The sequence below is a fragment of the Porites lutea genome, chromosome 11 (genome assembly GCF_958299795.1).
Source record: "Porites lutea chromosome 11, jaPorLute2.1, whole genome shotgun sequence".
NCBI classification, from domain to species: domain Eukaryota; kingdom Metazoa; phylum Cnidaria; class Anthozoa; order Scleractinia; family Poritidae; genus Porites; species Porites lutea.
Window position 1 is genome coordinate 28,355,729 of NC_133211.1, and position 27,753 is coordinate 28,383,481.

At 38.1% G+C, this 27,753-nt stretch overlaps 1 protein-coding gene across 3 annotated transcripts; it reads left to right on the top strand.

Moving 5' to 3' along the window:
* Window positions 1-55: 55 nt before the first annotated feature.
* LOC140951666 (coiled-coil and C2 domain-containing protein 1-like) lies at window positions 56-27,753 on the top strand. 3 transcript variants are annotated; one of them, XM_073400965.1, is made up of 28 exons: window positions 56-191; window positions 479-632; window positions 4,795-4,889; window positions 5,271-5,366; window positions 5,543-5,671; window positions 7,176-7,374; window positions 7,846-7,877; window positions 8,086-8,217; window positions 8,350-8,449; window positions 8,622-8,839; window positions 9,188-9,328; window positions 12,568-12,816; window positions 13,070-13,126; window positions 13,260-13,418; window positions 13,754-13,812; window positions 14,306-14,422; window positions 14,523-14,596; window positions 14,712-14,767; window positions 15,062-15,116; window positions 15,228-15,327; window positions 16,158-16,248; window positions 16,774-16,917; window positions 17,372-17,389; window positions 17,753-17,802; window positions 21,877-21,940; window positions 25,688-25,814; window positions 26,139-26,263; window positions 26,550-27,753. In XM_073400965.1, exons 1-28 carry the CDS (start codon window positions 123-125, stop codon window positions 26,583-26,585), a joined length of 2,946 nt encoding a protein of 981 aa, XP_073257066.1. In that variant the 5' UTR covers window positions 56-122; the 3' UTR covers window positions 26,586-27,753. The 3 variants fall into 3 exon arrangements, with proteins under 3 accessions (XP_073257066.1, XP_073257067.1, XP_073257068.1); XM_073400966.1 differs by lacking the exon at window positions 17,372-17,389; XM_073400967.1 differs by lacking the exons at window positions 17,372-17,389; window positions 21,877-21,940; window positions 25,688-25,814; window positions 26,139-26,263; window positions 26,550-27,753 and adding an exon at window positions 19,412-20,515.

A 27,753-nucleotide genomic window follows, 5' to 3' on the forward strand; every position in this document is an offset into this window, starting at 1 on the left:
CTATGTGATGCATTACAATAGGTGATAAATGTTTATGGTGATAGCCGCTGAGCACACCTTGTGAAGTGGAAGAGACTGTGGAAGAGGATAACTGGGAAACTTAGTCAACGAAAATCTTCAAAATGTTTGGAAGAAAAAAGAAACCCTCTCAGGAAAAAGAAGGACGAAAGAAAAACGATCTTTCCAATTTGGTACTATACCTTTCTCTTATTGAGTGACAAAATAATGCGATCAATTTATGTAAATATCGCACTGAATTTTGAATATATAATTTATAACCTTGACACAAGCTTAAATTTGTTCCTTGTTTAACTTGTAAATGAAAATTAGACGAAGCTCATGAAACAAATTTTGAAAAATTTATCCTTGTTTGATCTTGTATAACTGCATACGAAGATGTGGTTTTAAATTCATGTCATTTGTTTGTTTGGTATAAGAATGTTTTAATATTATTATCTGACATTTGTTGTAACTTCAGCTTGGGCTTGATATCAGTCCAGAAGACATGGCTGATTTGGGTATTGGTGGTATAGGAATTGATGGTGATGATGACGATGATGAGGATGATGAAAGCCTGGAAGCTGAGCTGGCAGCCCTGCAAGGAGAATCACAACCAAGAGCAAAAAAGAAACGTATGTTTGGGCCCAGGAATTGTAAAAAATTGACTGCGACATATATATACCAGTTTATAAATGACAGTGTTTAAAGCTAAAAAGCTTATGGGGTTGTTTCCTTTTCAGGGCATTGCCAAGTCTCTAGCCTGGGACTAGGCTCCATAGTCAGGGAAAAGGCCAAAAACAGGGTGAAAACAAAAAACAAAAAAAATGAGCGGGCAAAGCAAGCCGAGGAGTGGACTGGAGAGGGGGGAAGGGCGACAGAGCCTGGAAACATGCCTCTGGTGCTGCCATCCCATAAAAGCAGCTCGATCTGATTGGTCAAATGTCTAATGTTGACAGATTTGCGATACTGTCAACAGTATTCGGGAAAGTGCGTTTTCAAACAGTAAACATGAATTTTGAGCAACCAATACCAATTTCTTTGTGAGACTTTTTGCATACCCTTGGCTCCAAGAAGAGCAAAAAATGTGTGGTCTGTTGCAAAAAGAAAAAGAAGCTTATCATATATTGAGGTTGTTTTATACTCTCCTGTGATAAACTACAGTCACATTTACAAGGCGATTGAGTTATAAACCAACATTCAAAAGGCACAGCATTATAATCATGTTCCCACCAAAGGCATGCTAAACACCAAAAAATAGTGGATACATGTAAAGAATGCATGTTACGTAAAGCCAAACCTTGTGCTCTGAGATTGCATAAACTACAACTGTGCAAAGATAACAGCGGTTATGGAAAATGATTACTTTTACACGATTCTGAGCAGACGTATCTTATAAAACGGACAGCAAATTCAACAGAAATGTGAATAGTCTGTCGTATAAGATGCTTAACTTACACATTTTTCCTCCGCTAAGATAAACTGTACTCATCCATATTGTCTGGTACATAATAACTTGCAATCAGGTGGTCCTTCTTCCCTTTTGTTTGGAAGATGAAAGGAAAAGCACACCCGATACATTTACTCAACGAGTCATCTGCCGGTAGTCCAGAGTCTGGACTTTTGTCCAATTGGTCGAAAAATGAAAGAACCTTTGGAGCCCCACGCTGATTTTTTGCAAGCAGCATATCTAATTTCCAGTGCAATTAGTCTGTCTCTTCATGACAGAAATCATGAGATGATCAAAGAATTCATTTAGCAGCAAGCTTTAGGGATATCTTTGGGGATCTATTTGGCTTTTCATCACCAGTCAAACACGGCGCATTTTCCTCTGAAATGTCTTTATTGCAATCTATTTTATGTGGGCACATTAAAATATTTTTTCACAAAAGTAACTTATACACTCATGCTGCATTTTGCAGCAATAAAAGTGAAGAAACATCTGTGATGAGAACTTGATGTGTTGACATTTCAATGTCAGGTTAATTGCTGGAGGGTGGATTAGTGGACTATCAAAGGCATGTCTCCAGGCTCCTCTACCATTACTCTTTTCCAGATTCCTGCTCGCCATCTGATTTTTCTTTTTGGTCTTTTTAGCCTACTGCGGAGCTTGGTCCCAGACTACCAACTGACCAAAAGTGATCATAAAAGAACTTTAAATTACTCAATAACATCTTATAATAATATTATTACCAATGAAACTGAAAAAAATATCAAAATAAATGGAGAATGGAATCAATCAGTTATCGGGTGGACACTCTACCCACTGAGCTATGGGTACCACATATGGTGAACAGGTCACTTGGACACTTGACTTTGCATTTTGCAAGTACAGTGGAGACTTACCAAAGCCAAGCTCTATATTACGCACATCATGCAAGTACATTTGTTGATAGCTTGCATGCTATAATAATTTACTGATAGTAATTAAAATTTATGACATGCCTTTTCCTTGCAAATTTGATCAAAAGTGTGTTACAATGCTTTAAATGTTAAAAGCAAAATAAAAGCTCAAATGTATTTAATAATTAAAACTAAAAGAAAGTAAATAACACTTAAAATACATTCAAAAGCAAGTCTAAAAAGATGCATTTTAAGTAAGGATTTTTTTAAAAAACATTCTAAAGTTTGAAAGAGTAGATGGTAAACACCAGTGGCCTCGAGTACGAACCATGTGGAATATCATTATAAGGAAGCCTAAGACTATCAGATATGCAGCCATTTAGAGGGAGTCGTTGCAACCTGTTATTAAGATAAGACGTAAAGCAATTCAGGGCAGTTGCATTAATACAACATGTACCGATACTTGACTTAAGTCGAGTAAGCAGGATATTTTGGTCAACAGAGCCGTATACTACATTTATTAAAATCTATAAGAACTAGAAAAGTTATGTGCTTGCAGGTGATATTAATAGTAATTCTGGACCTTCAGTGGCGCTGTTTCTGTACTATGAACCTTTTCGTAAGCGGATTTTAATAATAATAATAATGGGTCTTTATTTCACACACAAAAAAGATACATATATCCTATGTTACAACTGTTTATGAATACCGTAAAACGTAATAAAATAAATAAACTAATCATAGAATCCTAACTATCCTTTACTAAGGTTGTGTTTAATATTAGTCTATTTACAAAGGCAGACATGAAACGCTCAGTAATAATTTTAGGACGGGAGCATTGTTTTTTACGGAGATTAATATAAGTTATAACAAACTTTCTTTGAAGGAATATATAGAGCTAGCAGGTGATTATTTGTAGAAGTTACTTTCGTAAAAATTTTACAGTCTTGCTTCTTTAATAGATCCTTAATTGAAACGGGGTGAGAAATAAAACAGTGTTTATGATATTTATCTAAAAAGTTCTATATAATATTAAGATCAGGTTCAGAAGCTCCATATACGGGTAAACCATAAATAATATGAGACAAAACCAAGGAAGTGAACAAGTGATCTATTTCAGCTTGTGAATATTGCTCTTTAGAGAGTTGGATAAAGGGCAAATCCAGTCATACGACTGTGAATTTGATCAAAAACAGCACTGTCTGTCAGTATTGATATAAAGTGCAAGTTGCTGACAGGGAGGAGGTTATACACATTATGACTCATCCATAGATTAGTTACTGGAATGTTGTGGGTTTGATTCCTGCTGAGGGGCAAGGAATTTTTCTTAGTATTTCTTTGTGTATGTTGCAGTTAATTTTTATTTCAGTTAATTTTTGTTTTTCCTTTGTTTTAAATTCATTAGTATACATTACCATACCCAAAAATAAAAATTAAGTGAAACTACATGTACGTCAAAATCTACTTTAGTTTCACGGCATTTGCTGGTTGGTTGGCTGATTCACTAAATTGTCAATCAGTTAGTCGAATCAAACCATATTTATACCATATTTTTTCGAATAAGCGCCCAACCCCAAATTAGCACCCACCTCAAATAAGCACCCATCCTAAAGGCAGAAAAAGTTAATAAGCGCCCAGCCTGAAATAAGCACCCACCACCACCCCATCCCCTTCCCCCTCCCAACCCCCCACTAAAAAAAAATTGAATAAGTACTAATAAGAGACTTCCCCGAAGATGGAGTAATCTTCAGAGTATTTTATCGAAACCTTGTTTTGTTACATCTTCACATTTTGTTATTACCAGTTATTGTTTTGTTGTAAAATAAACATACTACTCTTGCTGAAGATGGTGAAATTTAATAAGTGTCCAGCCTCGAATAAACGCCCACTCTCAAGGTCCAAAATTTTAATAAGCCCCCTGGGAAATTAATTGAACAAATATGATAATAGATAAATATTAGTAGACACAAGATTTAGGCTTGAAGCAGCATATAAAAGTAACCTGTATAAAGTCACCATAATATTGATATTAAGGTACAAGTTACGATCTAAAATCAAACCTCATGGTTGAGAATTATTAAAAATTGTCTAGAGGAGATTATTGACAGTGAAATATAATAATGGTAGTACATTGTCTTTTCTGTTTGTTGCCTGCAGTTTTCTAAGAAATTCTGCAGAAAAAGATGTTTATTAGAATGTTATTGTAAAAAATGGTTGACAACATAACTTGCCTGCGGCTTGTGATTCCACTCGAGTTTGAACATTTTAAAGTAATTTCTGTGATACAAAATAATCAGAGTGTACAGTCAATGGGAAATTGATGCCAGGCTAGAGTAAATTTTTGCACTGGCGACCTGTCAATAAATAGATAGCACCAACTTGAGAATTGTAGACCCCTTGGCCTTTAAGCAACTATTAAACATAATAGAAACATAGCCACATTTGTTGTAATAGGATCAGGAGGGAGACGTGCAGCTGATCTTGATGATGATGATATCACTGATAATGATGATGATGATGAAGACCTTGAAAACAACACTGAACTTTTGGTAAGGTTCTTACAAAATTTTATTAGTGCTAGATGGCCTTTGATGGTATTTAACTTTTTGATTTGTGTCTTGTTAAGAGTTTTATATTACATGTTTTGTTCCATTTCAGTAAAGTGTTAAACCGTTAACACTAAAAGAAAGCACACCTAGTTGTAAAGAATGTAAAGAAATGGTTGAGTACTATTATCTCATACATGTTCATGGACATAAAAGAACTCTCTGAGTGTGCTTGTAATACAAGTAACTTGATTGTTGCCTTTAGGTTACAGTTTTAAGCAAAAAAGACAACAGCTATGCAACCCCAGAAAAGGGGGGGCTGGCAGGTGCTATGCCTTGCCCAATTTTTGATTAACATTATTGACATCTGCTGTATCTTTACAGGCTGAGCTGCAGTGCATTGCACCAGGGGAAGATGGCTCTGAACGGCAGGATCCAACACCAGTCTTATTGCCAACTCCTAGCAGCAACACTCAACAGGTTTTTTAATACAAAAAATACAAAAAAACATTTTTTTAACTGTTTTTTTTGTATTTTGTTTCACTAAAAGCATCAGTGTTATGGTAATAAAGGAAGGGGAAGTACTAAGCACTGTGGAATACAATGTTCTTTTATTTTTTTCCCTTCATTTTTCTTTACATTTTTTTTTTGTTCAGGAGACCAAAGAGAGTTCATCTGACTTAAACATATTACTAGAAAGGGAGAAAATGTATAAGCAGGCTATTGAAAATGCAAACAAGGCTGGTGAGGGAAGTAAGGCGAGAAGATATGGCCGAGGACTCAAGGTGCAGTACACAAAAATTCCTTACATTATGTAAACCCCAAGCCTGTTAATGAATTTTTACAAGAGAAGAATTAACTTTTATCTCCTTCTTACCTTCACCTTCGCCTATCCTCTTCATGCCACTTGGAACATAAGGCCTCCATGCCCAGAGTGTTTCTACATTTCTTGGATACAGTGTATAGTTGCTATGGTTGTCACTTAATCCAATGATTGCCACCTTACGTCCCTTCTTCCTTTTTCAACTGTGTGCCTCCAGGTGGTCTTTGGTCTTCCTCTTCTTCTTTTTCCTTCTGGTGCCCCGTTTTGGTTCATAGTACAATCATATATATGTCTGATCATCTTTCATCTTCGCTTCTTCCCCTATCTGCTCTTTTTGGTAGCTCTTCAGTGCTGACACGGTCCTGCCACTGGACCATGCTGGTATTCTTTCATCTTCTGCCCCGCCATCATCACCCTTTATTTGTTTTCCATGTTTCACACCCATACAGCAAGACTGGGGCTACCAGTGTTTTGTACAGCTTCAGGTTTGTTCTTGTCGAGATGTTTTTGGAGCACCAGATCCTCTTTAATGTAGAAAATGCACCCCTAGTTGTAAGAGTCTGTTTTTCAGGTCTTTTATACCACCTCTCTCCTATCTCCCAAATCAGTGAACTCATTTACTTCTTCTATTCCTTGTCCAGCTATAAAAATCATTTCCTGGTTCTTTGCATTAATTATCATTAACTTTTGTCTTTGCCATGTTGATTGTGAATCCCACTTGTCTGGCTTTTATCTTTATCCACTCTTGCTGTTTCATTTATATCTTGAATCTGCTGTTTGGTACTACATCATGTGCAAAGTCTAGGTTGTCTAGTTTAGATGTGAATTTCAGTTTTCTACCTGACACCATTCATGCCATGACAAAGTCCTCTTCAGCTTGGCTGATTAAAAAAGAAATTCAATTGAACTAGAGGTTAAAAAATTGTAAGTATAATGCTGTGAGCAGATGCTGACAAAGTAAAACATCATCAGACATAGCAACAATAAACTGACATACATCTAAACATTTTGATAAATGTTACAGACCTTGTTATTTGGTCGGTTAGTAATTTAATATTATCCTACTTTTTGATTGGCTATCCAAGCAGAAGAGATTGGCCTGTCCTGCGTGCTCTGAATCTCCTGCTTTGTCCAGCAAGAAAAGATTTTGTTTTGGCTACAATGTAAACCCTTTATCTAGCAAGCTTGTTTGGTCAAGATCCCTGGATATTGGCCAAGTGCTTTTTGCATTATTTTTCATTGACCTTAACTTTGTCTCGGTCTGTAAAGGGCAAAAAAGAAACTGACCTCAGGTGGTCAGTAATATTACAGTGTTTATAAGTAGTTATTAGTGTTTTTGTTTTCTGTTTTATTTTGTTTTATTAGTTTCTCTGCCCTGATTACAAAATAATTTAAAAACCCACATTGATATTTTGTCAACACACCTCTCTGTAGCTGTAGATTTTTATTTATACCTTGTTCTGTAGGAAATAGAACAGATGATAAAACAGGCCAGAGCTGGAAAAGCTGTTGACACATATGCTCTTCCTCCACCAGTCCTCACTGGAACTGCAGTAAAGCCATCAGTTTCTGACTCCTCTCAACAAGCTCAGACTGTACCAGTAAAGGAGGAATTGGGTTCAACCAACAAGCCTGCTAAACCCTCGGGGGAGGGTAATATACTTGGTAATGTACAAACAAATCGTAAGGAAAGTTTTTTTGTTTGGTTGATAGTTGGCAGATTTAAGAGATGTTACATTGAGCCTACACTACTGTTTTACGTGCATTGTTTTGATGTCCTGTGAATTTGGTTCTATGCTGGTAGTCTGAAAACAGTTCCCAGTACGTAGATTTTTTAAATAGACAAGGTTCAGGAGTTCATATACCACTGGTTAAGTAAGCATAAATTAAAGGTCCTTTTGTTATACGTGTTGCCATGTTCCCACCAATTGCACAGCTCCACCATTCAACTTATAAGACTCACACAGCTCATTCCCTGGATTTGCTCTGACAAAGGGCTGGCTCATAAGATCAAATTATTTTGAATTGATTATTTATACTTTTCACTCACCCACCTATATGGCACCCGCACAGTTTCTTTTGAATGTAAACCATTTATTTATTTAATTATTTATAAGAACTTTTTTTGCCTCTTAGGAACTAGTGATCAGCAATCTCAGGAAGCCAAGGTATTTAAAATGTTGCACCCTTCCTTCAGTCCTTCTCATGAACATGCCATTCTCAAACATATGATTCTCAGTATTAGGACAACATTTTTGTGTATATTGGAGGGTGCTGCTGTTGTTCTGTTCAGCTCTGCTTTAACCTATATTTTAAATTCTTTATGAATGGTTGTGGGGTAAAAGTCCTTTTTTCTTGATGTGCTTTCACTGTCAGCTTTCTGCAGCTGAGAAGAGTAAAACCCTGGAGCTTTTTACAACGAGACGAAATGAATACAGAATAGCTGCATTGACTTGCAAGAAACATGGAGACATCCAGCAGGCAAAACAGTTTTTGGCAGTTTCAAAGGTGAAAGAGTGAACAATTACCCTTTTCTTTAATAGTTATTGTGAGTTTTTCTTGCACTCCTTGTAGTTCTTATTACACATTTCTGTGATTAAAAATTTGTAATCACTTTTTTTGTTTTACACTTATTTGTAGAAAATAGATTCAGCCATTGAAATGCTAGGAAGAGATGAGCCAGTGGACAGTTCACAGCTTCCACCAGTGCCATCTGTTCCCAGGACAAATGAAATCTCAGGTATCTTGAAAGTTATAAATCTAGCATAGTTTAGAAGAAAAAAGCCTTAAATTTAGCCAGACAGGCCTCTTTTGTGTGTTACCTGCTGTAATTCTTCCTCTCAAGTAAGCACACATCTTTTTGCATAAGTATTCAGGACATGAAGCATCGTAATTTCTGTTTACCTTTAAAGGTGAGACTCCAATTCCCACACAACAGGCCGTCCCCCCTCAAGCTGAAGGACAGTCATCTACAGCAAGCGAAGCTCAGTCTGCAGGAGGGCCTCCACCTCCTCCAAAGGATGTCATGGAAGCTCTGCAGCAGAGGTTGGAAAAATATCAGAGTGCAACTGACCAGGCAAAGAAAGAAGGAAATTCCAGTAAGGCACGCAGGATGGGACGCATTGTTAAGGTGAGAAGAATAATCGGAATTGCAAAATTTTACAAAAAACAACCTTTATTACAAGCAAAATAGGAAATTAAATGCATGGGGTTTTCTGTACATTGAGTTGTCTCTCTAAAATAATTAGTTTTTCCATTTTGCAGTTTTTTCTATATCTTCATTTTTGTTATCGTGACAAACTGTATAATTTGCATGAATTTTACATGTATGTTTTTTGCTCAGTTTTCCTTATCACACAACAACATTGCTTAATTCTGTTCTAGAACATCAAAGTTTTAACACTGAATGTTCACTTTTTCTAGCTTTTTTTCTATTTCGTTGTTATTTGATATTCTCTCCTTTTATAAAAAATTATAGCAATATCAAGATGCCATTAAAAACCATAAAGCAGGAAAACCAGTGGCATTTGAAGAACTACCAACACCTCCAGGATACGCACCCATCCCGGGCGTTGCTGCTTCTGATGATACATCTGAAGACACCCCTCCTGCTTCTCAGGCAAGATATAATGTCCATACTATTGAGTTTATTACCTTGTGTTTTGCAACGAACGTTGTCCAGAATTCTTCTCTAATGCTGATTTGTTTAGCGGAAGTACAAAGCTTAAGTTCAAGTTTGCATAATTGGCATTTTTTCACTAAAACAAAGGAGATTATAGCGTGGTTGCGGCATTCTTTTTTTGTTACTTATGTTACTTACAGAAACAAATCCTAAGTTATTGAACTTCTGTGACTTCTGTTGTACAAGAAGCTCAAGGGGGGCGTGACTAACTTTTGTAAAGAAGGCTCTGCATAATCTTATTTGAGTAAACTTTACTCTTTATTAAATTCGCCAAGGTGACTCAACACGGTAACAGGGGATGAAACAGGAGTTTCGTCCCAATTGTTATCAACCCCTTCATTACCCAACCAGCCCATGAAAGGCTGTTGAAGGCACAATGGTAATAACTGGACCCAAGTGTAATAAAGGTCCCATCTGTAATAACATTTGGACCCAAGCGTAATAGAAGTCCCATCCGTAATAACATTGTGAACCCAAGTGAATAAAGGTCCTATCTGTAATAACATTTGGACCGAAGCGTAATAAAGATCATAAAGGTCTAATATGAGATAATATGAGACATGCTCACAACAGTGTATCTTAACTTACAAGGCTGACATCAGGGCTCATGTGACCAAACAGAACGAGAAAAACATGAACGGGAAAAAATACCACCGAATCTAAAAATGGCTCTCGGTTCACGTGTTGACAAATTTATAACTGGCTATGAAACGTGCTTTTCAAAAAACTCATCGCTCCAGAACAAATAAATATGTCATTCACGTTCACTTATATAAAATTTCAGGCTAAACAGTTTTAAACCCAGTGGAATCTGTTATTATTTTTTACCCTCTGTCTTCTTGTCATTTTCAGTGTTTCACCCTCACGACTGAACTTTATTGATAGGATTTCATGACTGTCAGTACTTGTACTGAAAAGGAGTACCTTAAATTTAATTTTTTTTTCATACATTAGTGAAATCAAGCATATGCCGTTGCTTAATACAAATTATATGGCTTTAAAAAATTGAGAATTTCCTTAAATCGATGATTGAACGAATAAAGATAACATAAGAATTTCTTTGGTTAAGTGGCAATGGCCATATTTTTCAATGGCCAGTGCCGTTTGGCTAATACTTTACTCGCCAAACTATTAGGTGTAAAATTCAGTTTGGAAGTGACATGAAAGCCATAAAGATGAAATTAAATGGCAGTAGTTGGTTTCCGCAGGTCACGTGATTTTTAACTTTTTGATATATTACCGGTTTGAGTATAAAGATAACTTTTACAAATTCGACTTTTATTACACTTGCGTCCAAATGTTATTACAGATAGGATCTTTATTACGCTTGGGTTCAAAATGTTATTACGGATGGGACTCTTATTACGCTTGGGTCCAAATGTTTTTACAGATGGGACCTTTATTACACTTGGGTCCAGTTATTACACTTGTGCCTTCTACAAAGGCTGTACCACACCTCGGGGGTCTACGCCCCCTACTCTTTACGAACAGCAATCTGGGTTCTTTTATGCCCCACAAGAATCAGAACAGTGAAAGAGCTGTGAGACGGGGCCTACGGTTTCTCGTCCTTATCCAAGAAGACTGGAATGTCTAACCGTTTGTAGTTGTCACAATAAAGACAGCACATTCTCCTCAGTTATTTTAAGACCCTGAATGTTGGTCTTGTTGGGATTTAAACCCGCGAACTCCCGCTCGGTAGACCAGCGCCTATCCAACTGAGCTAACCGGCTGGGCGGGGGGGCGGGGGTTAGGTTACAAGCAAAGTTACAGGCAAATTTCAACCATGACCTAGCCATGTTTATTTTCTTAACTGAGATTACACATTGCAGGAAGAACTTGTTCAAAAATATTGAGATTTGAACAAACCGCAATTTTAAAAGACAAATTTTAAAACTTTCAGTTCGCTGCCATTCAAGCACACTATTAATAATCTCTCAGAAGCTCAGGTGCTGTGACGTTAATTTAGGAATTGTGACATAAATAACGGTCATGTGAATTAAGATGCAAGTGAATAACTGTGGAAGAGCCCGAGTCCCGTCTTCGCCATCTTCTTCCACCGACTCGATCGCAGGCGCAAGGCCACTCCCTTCGCAACAAAGACAGACCATCCCTTATAAGTTGCAAAACTGAACGCTTTAAACGAAGCTTGACGCCTTGACTGTGCTCTGATCTGTTTCAAAGCACGCACGAAGCAGCTAGAGCGCGAAAGACGTGTAGAGAGAAATATGATCGAGACGTAGTCGAGTGTTCCCCCTACGTACAAGGCTTCTATTTTTATTTTATGATAAAGAATCAGTTTCTTTCTCACTTTCAAAACAGTGTTTACCTCCCTGTTTTATACTCTCATAAAGCTCGCTTTTTCAGCCAATCAGAGTGCATGTTATATCTAAACTTACAGCGGGGCCATGTTATGGAATAACTTGCCCAAAAGCTTAAAAAATGCTGCATCCGTTGAGCATTTTAAGCGAAATATCAAGAAGGTAGCTGATATATCGGATTCCCAGGCGGCAGTCATGTAAAGCAGTTGTAATTAGTTTTAGTTTTTAAGTTAAGCTTAACTGATGATTTCCCGTGTTTAAATAAAGATTTACATACATACATACATACAACTAAACAAAAAATCCAAAACCAATCGTATTGTGGGCTTGGCTTCCTGCATCATATCAATATCACTGATTAAATAAAAGAAGTTTACTCTGGTCAGGTTTTTTTTTTTTTTTTTTTTTTTTGGGGGGGGGGGGGGTCCAGTTCGATATAACGTGCTCAGTGATTTGTTGAAAAAGCGAGCTTTATGAGAGTATAAAACAGGGAGGTTTTAGAAATTACAAAGTAACGGATTCTTTATCGTCTCGTATTTCCCCCTATACTTCTTTCGCGCTCTAACTACTTCGTGAGGTATAGGTAAAGAAAATACTGTAGACTAAAGTTTTTGATCAGTACACTAAGTGTTACTTACTCTAGATTAAATTAACCTTAATACAGTAAGCCTTTTACTTACCTGCTTGGACAGTCAGGTCTACCATGCTGAAAATCATTGGATCCAACATTTGTTATGCAATGTGTGCATTCAAACAGATTCCGAATATGAATTTTGGTATTTGAACTTTCAAGTACGTGTATGTACAATGAAATAATTTCTACCAAGTCTTACATCCAATTGTTTTGTGTTTGGACAGTTTTCTGAACCACCTCAAGCACCTGTTAGTCCTCCTACTGGTGTTGTAGCCGCTGCTGCTGCTGCTTCTGTGAGTACTGCACGTCAACCCGCCTTTCAAGCTGCATCATCCATGAGGAAATCTCCTGGCCGTAATGAACAGCAGCTCAATTATCTGCTGGAGAGACAAAAGGAATTCAAGCAGGCAGCTTTGAAGTCAAAACAGCAAGGGGATCTGGAAGGTGCTAAGAACTATCTACGGATGAGCAAGGTCAGTTAGTTTACGCTTGTATTGCAAGCACTTTCTCAAACATGTAATGAAAGTTTTTCAAAAGTTACAAGGACTGAATAAGCTTAAAAGAAAACTTTCCTTGGTACAATGTTAGCTGAATCAGTTTGATTATATGTCAGGGAATAAAGCTTTCATATACGTCATTCTAGACACATGCAGTGGTCGTTCGTATCAATTTCAGACACCTAACTAGAAATTTTCTTGTAACATACATGTAGTCTCTGTTTTTCAGGGTCTTGATCGGATGATCTTGAATGCACAGAATGGACTAAGAGTCGACTTAGGATCGGTAATGAAGCAAATGTTCGTTTTTGAATTTTTATGATATTCTGCATCACGGCCTTGCCCGTTGTTTTTATCGTCAGGCATTCATGCGGTACTATTTCGTTTCATGTTTTCTTATTTTGTTTTTCCTTCCTAAGGTGCCTCCATCACCTTTTGTAGCTGCTAGACCTGCACCAACAAGTGAGCTCAGCTTTGAGATGGTGGAAGCACAAGACTGTGATCCAACCCCACGGACCCCTGAAGAAACCTCAGAACTTTTTTCTCGTCTGGAGGATGCCCTTATTAAACAAATCGAGGTGAATTCTGGAGCATTGACTTTAGAGTAAATTTTATCGGCCGTTCATCATAAGAAATAGAACAGAAGATGTTCTTCAATTAACACCAACAATTTGTTGAAAGTTTAGCAGAGTTTCGGAACCCATCCGGATCCCTTTATCTGTTATTTGCTGGTATTAGTAAACGACGTGTGAAAATGAACTCACTCATTTAGGACGTCATACTGTTGAGATCTGATGTCCATGCCTAACAAAGGCTTGTAAATTATACCATTGTTCCTCATTTTGAAGCACAGGTAAATGTTTAATGTATTATCTATGGATTTGATTTATGTCATAAGTCTTTGAATTCACAGATGTGTGCAAGAAATGCAGAACACTACCGAAAACTAGGAGATATAACCAACACTAAGAAGTAAGTCAAGATTTTTCAGATCGTTTCCTCTAGATCCACTGTTTAGTTAAACGCAGAGTGTCTTAGTAACTTAAGATTGGTTCGATGGCAATTAAAATCCAAGTCAGGGCCTCTTGTTTTTTTGTTTTTTTCCCTCTATCTACTGTGCACCCTAGTGTTAATTATTTGCTATATAAACCACAAGGGAAACTTGGCAGACTGCAGTAGGTGATTCACGGTGGTGATGCTGCTGTTGGGGTTCAGTTCGGGACTGATGCTGCTCATGATGATGATGGTGATTATAGTAGTTACAGTGTATAACAGAATACTAATTTATTGCCTAAGGCTCGGTAAACATTCGCAATTGGTTGAATGACTGTTACTTAAAAGCAAGTATGCTAATTTTGAGTTGAACAAAAGAGATAAAGTATAAACTCAAGCTTCTAAGTTTAATCCAAAGACCTCCCTGTGCGATTTTTTTCAAACAACCATTTTTTTCAATTATTTTTCGAAGCTTTGAAACCATGTCAAAGAATTTACGTCTGGACCATGATGCTGTTCAGAGTGCAAGGAAACACAAGGATCCTCCACCAAGATTTCATTATGAAGATCGGTCATTCACCATTGTTGAGTGAGTAACAGATATACTTGTTTCCTATAACGGAGCGAAAGTTCATGTAATACTCTCTGCACAAAATGACGATGTGAACATTTGTTTCCTTATTTTATAGTTCCTTTCCGGATCTAAGTGACTCGGAGGTGGAAATTAACATTGTGAGAGGGCTCAATATCCCCCTGCCTTCTGGTAGGCCATGATATTTGTTATTCTGTGTGATAATATGTGTATTTCTTTGAGTTTCGCGCCTTGTGTCTTGTATAAGTTGAGTACCCTTCCATCGTTTTTCTTCTTTTTCAAACAGGTTATCAACCAAAAGACATGTACACTTATGTATCTTACGAATTTCCATATCCGAGTGTAAGTATTTAAAACACCAACCGCTATCCGGCATAAAGAAGTAAAGAGCTATTTTCTTTGTAGTTCCGCGTAAGTTATGAGATGAAACGACATCCAGAAGTAATCATAATGTGTGATGGTTATTTCAGACAACTTTGTTGGCGGTACATGCGCATGCGCGGCAAATTGGTTTCTTTCCTTATAAGGTGTCAGCAAAATCATTCAGCTTTTAGAAATCTTACTGCAATGCAATCAGCTCGGCTGGCCGTCCCTGCCGGGCTGTGTTAACGGCTAATTGATTTGTTGTGTTACCAGGCGGATGAACCACAGACAGGCAGAACACAAACTGTCAAGCACTCGATAAATCCAGGTAAGTTATGAAAATTGATTATTCACCTCGTCAGCTGGAATCAAGATATTTTACATAAGAAATAAAGAGTTTGCTCGAGAAATTTTGTCCTCTTCGTTTATTTCTTTGTAGAATACAATGAAGTTTTTAAAGTTAGCATAGATAGGAAAAATCGGTCGTTAGGACGCATATTCAAGAGGCAGCCAGTCAAATTTGAAGTGAAATATGAAAGGTAAGTATTTGCAGTGATCATGATGTTGTAGTGTTGTTCTGTATATGCTGCAGGTCAAATTTGATTTCAGGTTAAATTCTTCTCGTTCCCTTTGTCTCTTAGGGCTAGGAGACAAAGGAATTGAGAATTAACCTAGGTTGAATCAAATTTAACCTGAAATCAAATTTGACCTGTAACATATACAATAAATCTCGTAAGTTAAGTTGTGAAAACTCTATGCTACCTGTAAGAACGTCATGGGAAACATTTTTTGCTTTTACACTTTAAAAATTATATATTCAGTTGACAGAAGCAACGAACTGTTCTTTGAAAAAGACTTAAAGGAAACAAACAAATCATTGTTTTGAAAGCTGTTTAGAAAGTTCACACTGACTCCAAAGTTCTCGATAACGGCCACAAGAATGTGCTGCTCGATATTCTGAAGGATATTCATACCGACACAGAGTTAGAGAAACCGCTCTACACAGCGTGATAAACAGTACCAGCGAACGTTTCTCTTTTTTCTATACTTATTTAAGTATTGTTAGGACAGTCTCAGATATACAAAACCTCTCTCTCATCTATCTTGTCATATTGAACGGCACAGTAGGTATTCACTACTCAATAGCTGGCATTTAAATGTTCACAGCTAAGGATTTCTACAAACAAAGGTTATAGCGACATTACACCACACAGTAGTAGTACTTAGAAGGCTTTCCATTAGTTCAATCAAGAACTCCAATCAGTAGAGGGTGTACCCTCAGTCAGATCATTGGCTGACAAAGCAATACAGTTAGAGTTGTTGATGGTGGTAAAGGAAGACGGAGATGCTGCTGTTGTTATTTTTCCAGGGGATTCCTAAAAGGTGACAAGGCTTTAGGACAAGTGCAGGTCAAGCTGAGCTCTTTCGAGAACAAGTGTGAAATCCATGACTGCCTAGATGTAAGGAGCGTTCTCTAATTTTTAAAAGCAAGCCTTTAGCTTTTTCTGGTGTTGACTACTTTTGAGCACATAGTATTTCAGCTTAAAGTCTGCTCACAAAAAAACTTATTACCTACTTAACGTCGTTACTGCGGTTTTGGGATAATTCACAACGGAAAGTGGTAAACTGGTATGTTAAAAAAATGAAAATGGCTTGCTCTCAAATGTTTCACGTTCACCTTAGTCACTTCTAACATATTGCCCTGCTTTCTCCCCAGTTAAATCCTCAACTTCCTGTTTCTTGCCCTGAAAGCCCCTCTCAAAATTATATTTCGTAAAACCATAAGCGGTGTATCGCACAGCAAACCTTTTTGGTCAATGGTTCTGTAAATCGGGCATAATTATTGTAAAATCATCATATGTGTAAGTGACATATGTTTGAACAGGGAACGAAAGTGGAACTCTCATTGGGATAAAGGCAGGACAGTTGTATAAGTGTTCTAACTCCGGTGGAACTTAAATGATTTTGGGTTGCTTTGCATTTAGCTTATGGACACTGATCGCGGACGCAAAGCTGTTGGAGGAAAACTTGAAGTTCATATGAGAATCAGAGAACCACTTGTGGACAAAGACGTGAAAGTTGAAAAATGGAAATGGCTAGTGATTGATGTTCATCTTACCTCTAAAAGGGTTGGTTTACTTAAGAAATTCCTCATCTTTCGATGCGGTTGCAGTTAAATGAAGTAAATAGTTAGGTGAAACAAATACTGAGTTTTAGAACGTACTTCCGAGACAGTGAAACATTTTAAAACTGAAACTGAGACAACCTTGTCCTGGGCAACCAGCTACGCGTTATTCGGCATTAACATTTTTGTTTATTGTAATAACAACGATTAGCTGTAAAATGCCGGATCGGTCGGCCACTTAAATGCTCCACTCTCGTACGAATGCGTCACTGATCACTTTGTTTTCAGTAACTAGCTCGTTAATCCGCCGTGACGCGTCAAACTTGATTGCGAGAAGCAATTTGTTTCTGCAAGTATATGTTACAGGTCATGGTCTCCGCTATGAACTGAATAATATGGTAGCTACACTCCTGTCATTACATTTGATCATTTTTCTCTCTCTTTTATTGTCATTACAGACAGCTGCTGTACCCAGGGTAGGTATCTGATCTCTAGCAAATTAATGCATGCTCAAGGTCTTAAGAAACTCCCACAAGCCTGCCGCACAGTGGATTAACCTGGCTATTTGACATCTGACATTTCTTGGAAAAATTGAGAAAAAGAAAACGGTGCGCTGTGAGCTACAGTCACACGTATCTAGCACCTTTTTTGTCCTTTAATGTTTCTATCATATTTGTACGATTGTCCTCAGTAATGTCCTCTGTTCCTTAAAGAAATCTAAATTTTTAAATCGATGTCAGTGAATTTCCTGTGTAAACCCGCGCAGTTTTGGACACCAAGAGATGGACCTTGTTATCGGTGTAATTAATCTTTTCTTTTATGTCTTTGTCTTGTTTTAGGAACCTGTGAAAGTATCACCAAAGCCTGGCAAAGTTACAAGAGGCCCAGAGTAAGTAGCTGCTTTACATATCTTTTTTTAAGGTTTTAGTCACCGAAGAATGAGCCTTATGTCAAAACTCCAGGGTCAGAGACATTGAAAAGTCAAAAAAAAGAAAATGAAAAAACGAAAACAATCCAAATACGCAAAAGACAAGATATGCTGGCAAATCATCTTGCTGGTTTGATTTTCGCCCTAAAATTTCCACCAAAAAGGCAAGTACCAGGACCAGTTCAATAGTGTAGACAGTCTCTGTTAGTTTCTTTGTCTGTTAGTTCTCGAAAAGAAGCGTTTTCCCTTAGTTAAATCTGGCTTTATTTATATTTCAACTACTTTCCTTGCTGTGGCGGGATCCTTCGTTTTTTTATTATCGACTTTGTAAGCAATGACAGTGCCTCTTCCGAATCCATCTTCTCAATCGTCCCAATCTTTCCCAAAATCCAGGTGATCGAGTTGATCAGGAGGATTACATCAGGCTTTACTGTGACCTCCAACTCACTACCTTATATGGTAACCAGGTTGTATCGTGACCTTCCACTCACTGCCTTATATGGTAACCAGGTTGTATCGTGACCTAGCACTTACTGCCTTATATGGTAACCAGGCTTTTGTGTGATGGCTTCCACTCATTGCCTTATATGGTAATAGGGCTTTACTGTGACTTATCACTCACTGAGTGCCTTATATGGTAACCGGGCCTTGGTGTGACCTTTCCTGATATGAGCATACCGGCTTGATGCCAGACACATGCTATGTTGATATGAATTGTCCTTCTCTAGTGGTTTTCGAAACTGAAATACCCATTCTACATAGCCAAGACAGTATCAAGCAAGTACACTCCACGGACGCACCGTATTATACAAACACTACATACTGTCACAGCTCACACATGCGCACTATCGTCCCTTTCCGGGTTTGTTTAGGATTGAATTGACTGAGGTGTGACATATCTGGCGAGTAAAACAATTAGTTTGAAGTTTTTTTAAAAATTCTGTCCTATCCTGAATGTTATAACGCTTTTGTGCCGGCACTGCTTTTACCTTTTGAACTTGATGAAAGCTGTTTGTTTCAGTGAAGTTTTGTATTTTGGGGACAAACTTTATTGCGCTATCAATCCTGACAATAAAATAAAAGCAACTGCAAATTTAATTTTGTTTTTTTTGCTGCCTAGGATGCTCTAGCTAAACCGTTAAATCCCGTTTTGCTTGTTAGTAAATGAAAGGCCTTTCTTGTGGTACTCGATCCAGCATTGTTTTGGATATGGTACATTTTGTAGCTTTAATTTGATATCTTTTTGTGGAGTCTAATAAACGTTGCTTGAGTATTGCACACACTCAAAGTTAGAATCATCTTGTACTGCATGATAGATAGTGCTAAGATAAAAAAAACCGTTTTATTAGCTTTGGATATATTATTTATTATATGATTCATTTAAAACTCACAAAACCAGGTGTAATTCCAATATGGAAAGAGTGAAATATAAGTTCCTTCTCCTCGTGACAGTACAAGTCAGTTCTCAGTTCTCTCACTTTCCTGTGCACTAACTGGTTTTGAGAGTGATAATTAAGTCCTTTTGTTTCACTCGATTCATTTTTCTCCTCTTCTTCTCTTTCGTTCTTAGCGCCAAATCATCTGTTTGTTCTGTCACGTGACCAGTTAGTGGCCAATAGGATGAAGGAATGAAGATCATCAGACTGAGAAGTTAAATCGTAGTTTTCTAAATGAACATAAAACATGAATATAGCGTGCAAAATAATCAGCACTTTGATGGTCACACTATTACATGAACCGTTATGTGTCTTTCTTTCGTTCATGAAAAGTCCTCATATTGCCAAAGACTTACACAAATTACAGGCTTGTAAAAGGCGTCATCTAGGAGGCCAAGAAATATTTGGCTATAATTACATTATCTTGGGACCATTGAATGATAGAGGAAAACAAGCTGTAAGATTTGTATAGGTTGTTTTTCGGCTTTTTGGTCTATCAATGAGGTGGTTTAATATACGTTTGTTTTGTCTTAAAACAAATGTCAACCTGTAAAAGTAGGATTGGTGCACGAAAAAGTCATGGGCTGATGGCGTTTTTAGAGAATATGAATTGCAGCTGGTACTGCTTTTGTATTTTTTATAAAATTGTAAATAATAGGCTGGTCCTTCGTTCCATTTTCAAATTGTAATCGTGAACGGCTTGTTTGTGGTTTTGTCGGTTCGTACTTTTTGTGTAAATTAGATTATCTATTATGCAAAAGTGTCTTTGACAAAATGTCCCAAAAATTCCATTTTAAAAAGTGATAATATATTATTTTAATAATTGAGACCACTCAGACCTAGAATATTGGCCTTCTTTAATTTAAGTAGCTCTGGTCTCAAGATCATCTCGAAGCTCCTTGAGAAAACAAAAATATGTCATTATTAAACACCGTAGAGGTTCAGGTAACATACTTTATCCATGTAGTGATACATTATTAAATGAAATCTTTTTGTAGAAGAATGATTGTAAATTTTTTAACATTTTCCACGTTGACGATAAAATATTAAACTGGGTTCCTAAATTTTCACGTGTGGAACTAGGATTTGCTTCTTCACTCCATCATATTCTTTAAAAAATTTAAAGAACAATTAAGTGTGTGTATTGATTTTATTGAGTGTATCAGCAGTGTGATACTCAACCTTGATGATCACTGCTGGAATTGTAGCTGGTGTCCCGCTGTTTTTAAGTCTACGCCCCTCCGTTTTAGCCCATGCAAGCATCGATCGGATGATCTTTGGGTGCTGCTTCATCTTGTCAGGCTTGACTGCTCTTCCTCGAGATAACCACTAGCTGTCTGACTTTTGTCTCAGTGTTTTTTACTATCGTATAAATGCATCTCGAAATAGGCCCTTGCAGGCGCTGTGTGTCAAATTATCACTTTTTAATTTTCCAAAAAGGGGCAAACGAAAAAGGTCCCTTCCCCTTTTCAGTGACGTCTTGTTACAACATTGATTAGTTGTCTTGAGGGAAAGTGGGGATGAAGCTTGACTTTATCTGAACCATAAAATTATCAGTAAGTATTTTCTCGGGTAGATAGTAAGGTGTTGCAAAATCAGGCCCGAGTTGTTTAAATGTGGGACAGCATTAAAGATTATCCACCAGATAAATCTCTGTCAGGTAAAAAAGTATGACGGAAACCAGTTTAATACTGATTTAATGAGTGGTTCTGAAGTATCTTGCCCTTCGGCCATATATAATTTTGCAAATATGAGGAGCAGCCTGGGCCTAACCCTCGTTATAAATACCATACCATGCCATACCGTACCGTACCCTACCGTACCATACCATACCGTACCCTACCTTACCATACCGTACCATACCGTAACGTACCGTACCGTACCATACCATACCATACCATACCGTACCGTACCGTACCATACCATACCATAGCCTACGTACCATGCCGTACCATGCCATACCATACTATACCCTACCATGCCATACCGAACCATACCATACCATACCTTACCCTACCATACCATACCATACCATACCATACCATACCATACCGTGCCGTACTGTACCATATCATACCATACCATACCATAGCATACCATACCATACCGTACCATACTTGCCAGTTAACCGGCATGTCATCAATGTTACTGATTTTCTTTTATCCCTTTTTCTACCTTCAGAATACTCGCCTCAAAACCACTTATTCTTCTCGGCAAACTTTAGGCTCGATTTCCATCCTCCACCCAACAACCAGGCCGAGCCAGTTATTCGAAGGCCGATTAGCGCTAACCCAGGGTTAAATTATAATCCGGATTTTATTTCCTTTTATTCAAAATTATCTTTTTCTTTTAGAGAAAAAGAATTTCACTGAATTTGCCTTTCAAGCCTTCATATCTGATGTCAAATTTCATCATAACCTCAACCCAGCTTTGAACAACCCGGCCCTCAGTGCTCCAGCCGTAGTGTGCGCCAAGGAGCAAAGGCGTATTAAACGGCGCGTTATCCAGCCTTCTGTAAATTCTGCCAGTAAAGCTTATCCAAGCCTAACCTTTATCAATATTGTTTAACTTTTGTTTCTTTTCTTTGCTGTTAATTCAGCACTCAGATGGAGACTATCAGTTTGGAAGTATTAAAACTGGAGAAACAGATGGCTGAAAAACAGGTGTTTAAATATTTTGAAAATTAAAGCTCTGATTCCTACTTCAGAAAGTTAATTTATGATTTTTTTCCTTAATAATTTGTGAGACACAAGGACTACCCTATCCTACCAATCAAAATCAATCCGTCAAATTTTTTTTTTGGAAGGTTGCGTCTAGGAGCTAAAAATTCGTTCATAAACGGAATGCGTATAACTAAAATGTATATATAATATTTACATCTTTATCTACCTAGAGTAATATATGTTGTCCTATTTACAAGCAAACCTATCCATATCAAAGGCTGCACGATAAAAATATCATGGATATTTCAAAAAATTACAGTTACGAAATTGCCTTTAAAATTAATAATTCTATCCCATCGCCAGAAGCTCTTCAAAATAGATTTCTCATAGAATTTTCGATAGACTGCGTTAGAACTGTGCAAGGTTTGAACCCAGGAATCATTTCATATATAGGCTGAGTATGATCGTCCGAGGGTTGCAGTCCAATACACTCGCACTGTAACGGTCCGTATTATTCATGTTACGATCCCTACGCATCGTATGAACTGAAAAAAACTTCATAAAGCCTGAAAGGGGTGGTTACGGTCCGTAACTTGCATCTCATTAGTTGGGCTTAGAATATTTATATTATTAGTTTTCTGACAGTTTAGCCGTGATTTTATTGGCTATGAAGACTCATAATGTCATTAGTGCGTTTCGATCCGTCTATTGTAAACAGTCGTTTATTGTTAGTCAAATTGTCGGTTGTCCAGTTATTCTCTAGTAGTAAGTTTTGCTTGAGTCCTTCAAAATAAGTCGTTTTGTACGGTGCCGGTAACTGTTGACTACAGCGCGGACTTTGTTCGACGAAACATTCACAGTAGTCTTGTATGGCTATAGTGATATCGATACTAGTTTTGTTAAGAGTTTAAGTCACGGTCTTACTCGACGATCCCAATCTAGTGATACAAATTACTTGGAAACGCCCTTTTGTAAATCAGTTACTTATTAATCCCTGTGACTTTCTCAACAGCAAGATTTTTAAGACCAGAATGACTTATTTATGCAATGACGAGTTAGCAAATGTTTTTGACCTCGATAAACCGTGTTCATGGGGACTACTAGGCTCGATTACCAGCCGCTGTTCGGGAAAATGAGCCAGCACTCATCCCCCGAAAGAGCGGCTGGACGCGTGCGATTTCCTTTGTTAGTTTAAGCCAATCATGTTACCGCCTGCAGATTTTCGTCTGGCAAAGATTGTCGCAGAAATTATCACATCAAAACAGAAAGTCCTTCTTGTCTTCCTTGATCCATCTTATGGCGAAGCGATTTCGACGGCGCGGAGACACTAGGCGAAATCCTAGAGTCCGAAGGAACACAACGTTTTGTTCGATTGTTTGTTGTGAATGATTGTGGTTGGAGAGATTTTGCCTCTTCAAGGATCTTTTCAAGACGCTTTAGGTGTCGATGACTGCGTTAGTTATAGATGTAACCGTCGACGTTTATATTTGACAGAGGAACATTTAATACGCTGGAAATATTTTCTGTCTGGTAAATCAGACACTTTTCCGTTTAATTTGGTCCGCCTCCTAGATTCATTCAGTTCGGACCCACAGAAGACGAAATCCAACATTCGAAGATCAAAGAAAATTAACTACATGTCGCCGTGTACAGAAATGTACCGAAGAATCTTTTTCACAATGTATTGAAATGTACCGAAAAAGCTATTTCGAAAGTCATTTGGGAGGGTAAGGGAGCGCTTGATGCAATTTTGAGCCAAATAAATAAGAAAATTGGAGACTGGTTTCACTTCCAGTGACGCCTAAATTGTCAACTTTCCAATTACGTCATAGACAAGGTCAACGGGTCACGCGTCCAGCCGTCTCTCTTCGGGGAGGATCAAAGACCGGACACGGGAGACGGCGGAAATCGAGCCTAGGGGACTACCAGCCTACTTACATCAGTGGAACCGGCAGAAACGTTAATACGCGAGTGACCGAACACAAACGAGCGACAAAAAATGGTGACGCCAACAATCACATTGCTGAACACCGTTTACACTCGAAACGTTAAATCGACTGGGATTCTGCCACATGTATTACGTACTCTACAGACTACTATCAACGACTCACTTTAGAAGTTGATTTACTAACTTTGAACAAAGCCACTGAATCGTGATCAACAGTTACCGGCACCGTACAAACGACCTGTTGACTACGAGATAATCACTGGACAACCAGTTAAAAGAATACGACATCTTATTCCTTTTAATGTATTAATTAATGTTTACGACAGTTTAATTCAACCGCATTTTGATTACTGTAATGTCGTATGGACCAACTGCGGCATTGGTCTTTCCGATAAGCTGCAGAGGCTCCAAAATCGTGCAGCCCGTATTCTAATGTCCGCTAATTCTGATTGTAATGTGGACAATTTGTTCCTGGCACTAGGTTGGCGTAAGCTTAAACACCAAAGACAAGTATTGACGGCTATTATGATGTATAAAACCGTACATGGGATGACTCCCGACTATCTAACATCTAAATTTGTATCTCGTGACGAAATAACTTCTTATCGATTGAGGAATACTGAAAATAAATTAGTCCTTCCACTGCCCCGTACCAATTATTTAAAGAAAAGTTTCTCCTATAGCGGAGCTAAGCTGTGCAACAGCCTATCCCATGATTTAAGATCTGCAGATTCTTTACATGATTTTAAACGCCAACTGTGTCGCAACAGTTTTGAATGAGATCATGCATTAATACAGTTTTACACGGCATCCTTGAAAAGCAGCTTTTATTTGTAAATAGCTAGGTAGTTAAAATTTTATGAATATATTTTTAATCAGAGTTAGTTTACTTAGGTATAATAGATCTTAGATTTTTTTTGTACATGCTGAAGGAACCTTAACCGTGTTTAAATAAAGTTATCTATCTATCTATCTATCTATCTATCTATCTATCTATCTATCTATCTATCTATCTATCTATCTATCTATCTATCTATCTATCTATCTATTTAACCGACAATTTTACTAACAATAAACGACTGTTTAACTGTGAAAATAGACTGATCGAAAAGCACCAATGACATTACGAGTCTTTATAGCCAATAACGTCACGGCTAAACTGACAGACGACCAATAACATCGCGACTTCATTTACCAATCAGATCAGTAACCAGAGTTCAATACCATCAACTGACGTGATACAACTCACTTTGGCTCTGATAATGACTACAGCACAGGTTGTCGAAACGTCAGTCACTGTCAACAACAGTCCTATTCAGAACTACGTTCACTCGGACGATCATACTCAACCTACGTAGATTGCGTTAGTTGTTCACAAGACCTTATAAAATTTGGTCTAAACCGAGTTCTTATAAATGGCATTGTGAAGAAACTATAGAATAATATCCTCGCTTGTTCGAAGTGACATTTTGTTCCTGACCTAGGCAGAAGTAAAGTTTGTTTTTGATCATAATCCTTTACTGACGTGTAATGTCTGGACTTCCAGACTGCTGTTGGAAAAAAATTAGGGGAGGTACCACACCCTGATACTCTGGCCGGCCGGCCGGTCAGGCTGTTCACAAAATCAAGGGTGGGGGAGGGTGAGTTCACAGATGATCTGATAGCGCGGTCTTCATTGCTGACGTCCGGTCTCTGAAAATAATGATGCTGTAAAGTAGACTCTTTGTTGTTTGCTCATTCATCTTTTTATGTGATAACCAAGTTTATTTGTCGTTTTTGTTTTAATCGTGTATGTATAGATAGCTGTTCAAAAGTCCAAAGGTGAAGTTCCCTCTCCAGCCCTCCTACAACGCTGTAAATTGTGCCAGCAGAAGATAGTCGAGATGGAGAAAACTTTGTCAGGCGCTGACAGAAATGTGTTGCTGAGTTAGTAAAACCTTGTTAGTGTTTATATCAACTGAACTGGATAAAACGCGGAGAGGACCATGGCAAAGAAATCAAAAATCTGCCGCTTTTTCTCTGTACCCAGACGTTTCTCTCGCTATGTATTTTTGCGCAAAGGACGGTGGGAAGATGAATGTTCTCCACCCCCCCCCCCCCCTCCCATGATGCCTTGCTATGTTCAAACTGATTGCCTAATAACCTTACTGATGGCCGGACAGGATCACCGTGGTACTCCAGTAACTTTGAGCTGCACTTGATAATCAAATGATCTTTAAAACTAATGAGCTCATCTTTTATTACCTCCAGATTATATTCACCAACTTCAAAATAAAATTCCTCAAGAGCATACTAAAGCCCAATTAGCTCTCAGATCTGGAAATAAAAGTGAGGCCCAGCTTTGCTTAACCAAGAAGAAGTTAATGGAAAACGAGGTAAAATTCGTTGATTGCATAGAATTTACTTTGACAACTTTCGTTATTATGGAAGAATTTTAGATGGTTCGTTTTCGGACTTTGGTCACAGTCGCAGTCAACCCTTACCTTTATTTTGGGAGACGCAGAAGTCAGTGGCGGGTAAACTTTCATGGAAGAAAAATACCATTGGTAACCTGTATGTTTAGTGCAATAATTTAAGTTCCCAATTCTCTACGATGATCGCAAACTGCAGGTCCTTTTAACAGATAATCGCTATGATCGTTATGTTTTCTTTATTTTTCAGGTTTCATCTATCAAGTCGCAACTTGGGATACGCTAGGATCGTCTGACTATTAGTAAATTTGCTACAAAACTTTAATTCCTCGGTTTCGTTCTTCCCCGGGCTGTCAAACTTTCCTAGACCGCCCCGGATGCAGACTACTGACACTAAAGACAGTAAAAAATTGAATCGCAATTAAGTTTGTATCAAGTGTTACCTGACTCGTCCCCAGTCTATTTGGATGTGCGAATTGCAGGCGAAGGACGGAATGCGTAGCCTGCGTAGCTGGCAGTTTTTTTTTGTCGAGCGCGCAGGAGGAATGGGGCTGAAACAACGACAAACCGCCTGTCTGCATATCATGCAGGCAGCCTTTTTGGGTAGTCAATTCGTCGGTGGCGTACGGACCATTTTAATTGGATTCTAAATACGTAAATCATACATTTTTTAATTTCCCAAGGGGGAAACTCAAAGGGACTGACGCCGGTTAACCGTGAAAAATGGCAGTTGAAGCACTAGCTGCGGCCGTATTGACCTTTTATATTTGGTTAGAATACCAGGAAATTGTTCTGAAATACAGTGGAATCCGGCCTTACGGTCACCTCGGTAATACGGTCACCTCATTATCACGGCCACTTTTTTTGGGCGCCCGGCAAAACGGCCATACCTTTTCTTGTGAAAAAAACCCTCGTTAATACGGTCACCCGTTAATACGGCCAAATTTTTTTGGCCCATTGGTAACCGTATTAACGGGGTTCCACTGTATTAGAAAGAAAGGGCTGTTTACCATTTTACTATGGGGTCGGAGAGACGTAATGGCCGGTTTTTTTGCTCGCGAGCTTTGGTAAGACAGTGTATTCACTTACCTGAATTGTCATCTTCTTTATCACGCGAGAAGCGTGAACGGCAAAGAGAGCAAGAGGGGTAACAGGAAAGGGGAAAAAGAAAGAACGGCCTTCCGTCTTTCTTTTCTCCTTCGCATCACTTCTCGTGCCAGTGCTCCCCTTGATCGCTCTTTCTGACTCGTTCATATTATTAGGAGACTGAGAAACATCTGGGGACGAGTCAGTCTCGTTTCATCGCACGGAAGTAACGAGAACATGTAGAAAAAAGATACAGAAATTAAATAAGATACATAAGTAAAGAGCTTTGCATTTATTTAACCTTATATCCTCAGATCTCTATCCAGCGGTAAAATTTTTTTCTATCACTAAAAGTGAAGTCTTCCGTC

Excerpts from the sequence above, each read along its gene's own strand:
- LOC140951666 (XM_073400965.1), top strand. The coding sequence starts at position 123 with ATGTTTGGAAGAAAAAAGAAACCCTCTCAGGAAAAAGAAGGACGAAAG. Across the intron at positions 13,127-13,259 it reads TAAGAGTCGACTTAGGATCG|GTGCCTCCATCACCTTTTGT; the intron begins GTAATGAAGCAA and ends TTCCTTCCTAAG. Across the intron at positions 16,249-16,773 it reads AAATCCATGACTGCCTAGAT|CTTATGGACACTGATCGCGG; the intron begins GTAAGGAGCGTT and ends CTTTGCATTTAG.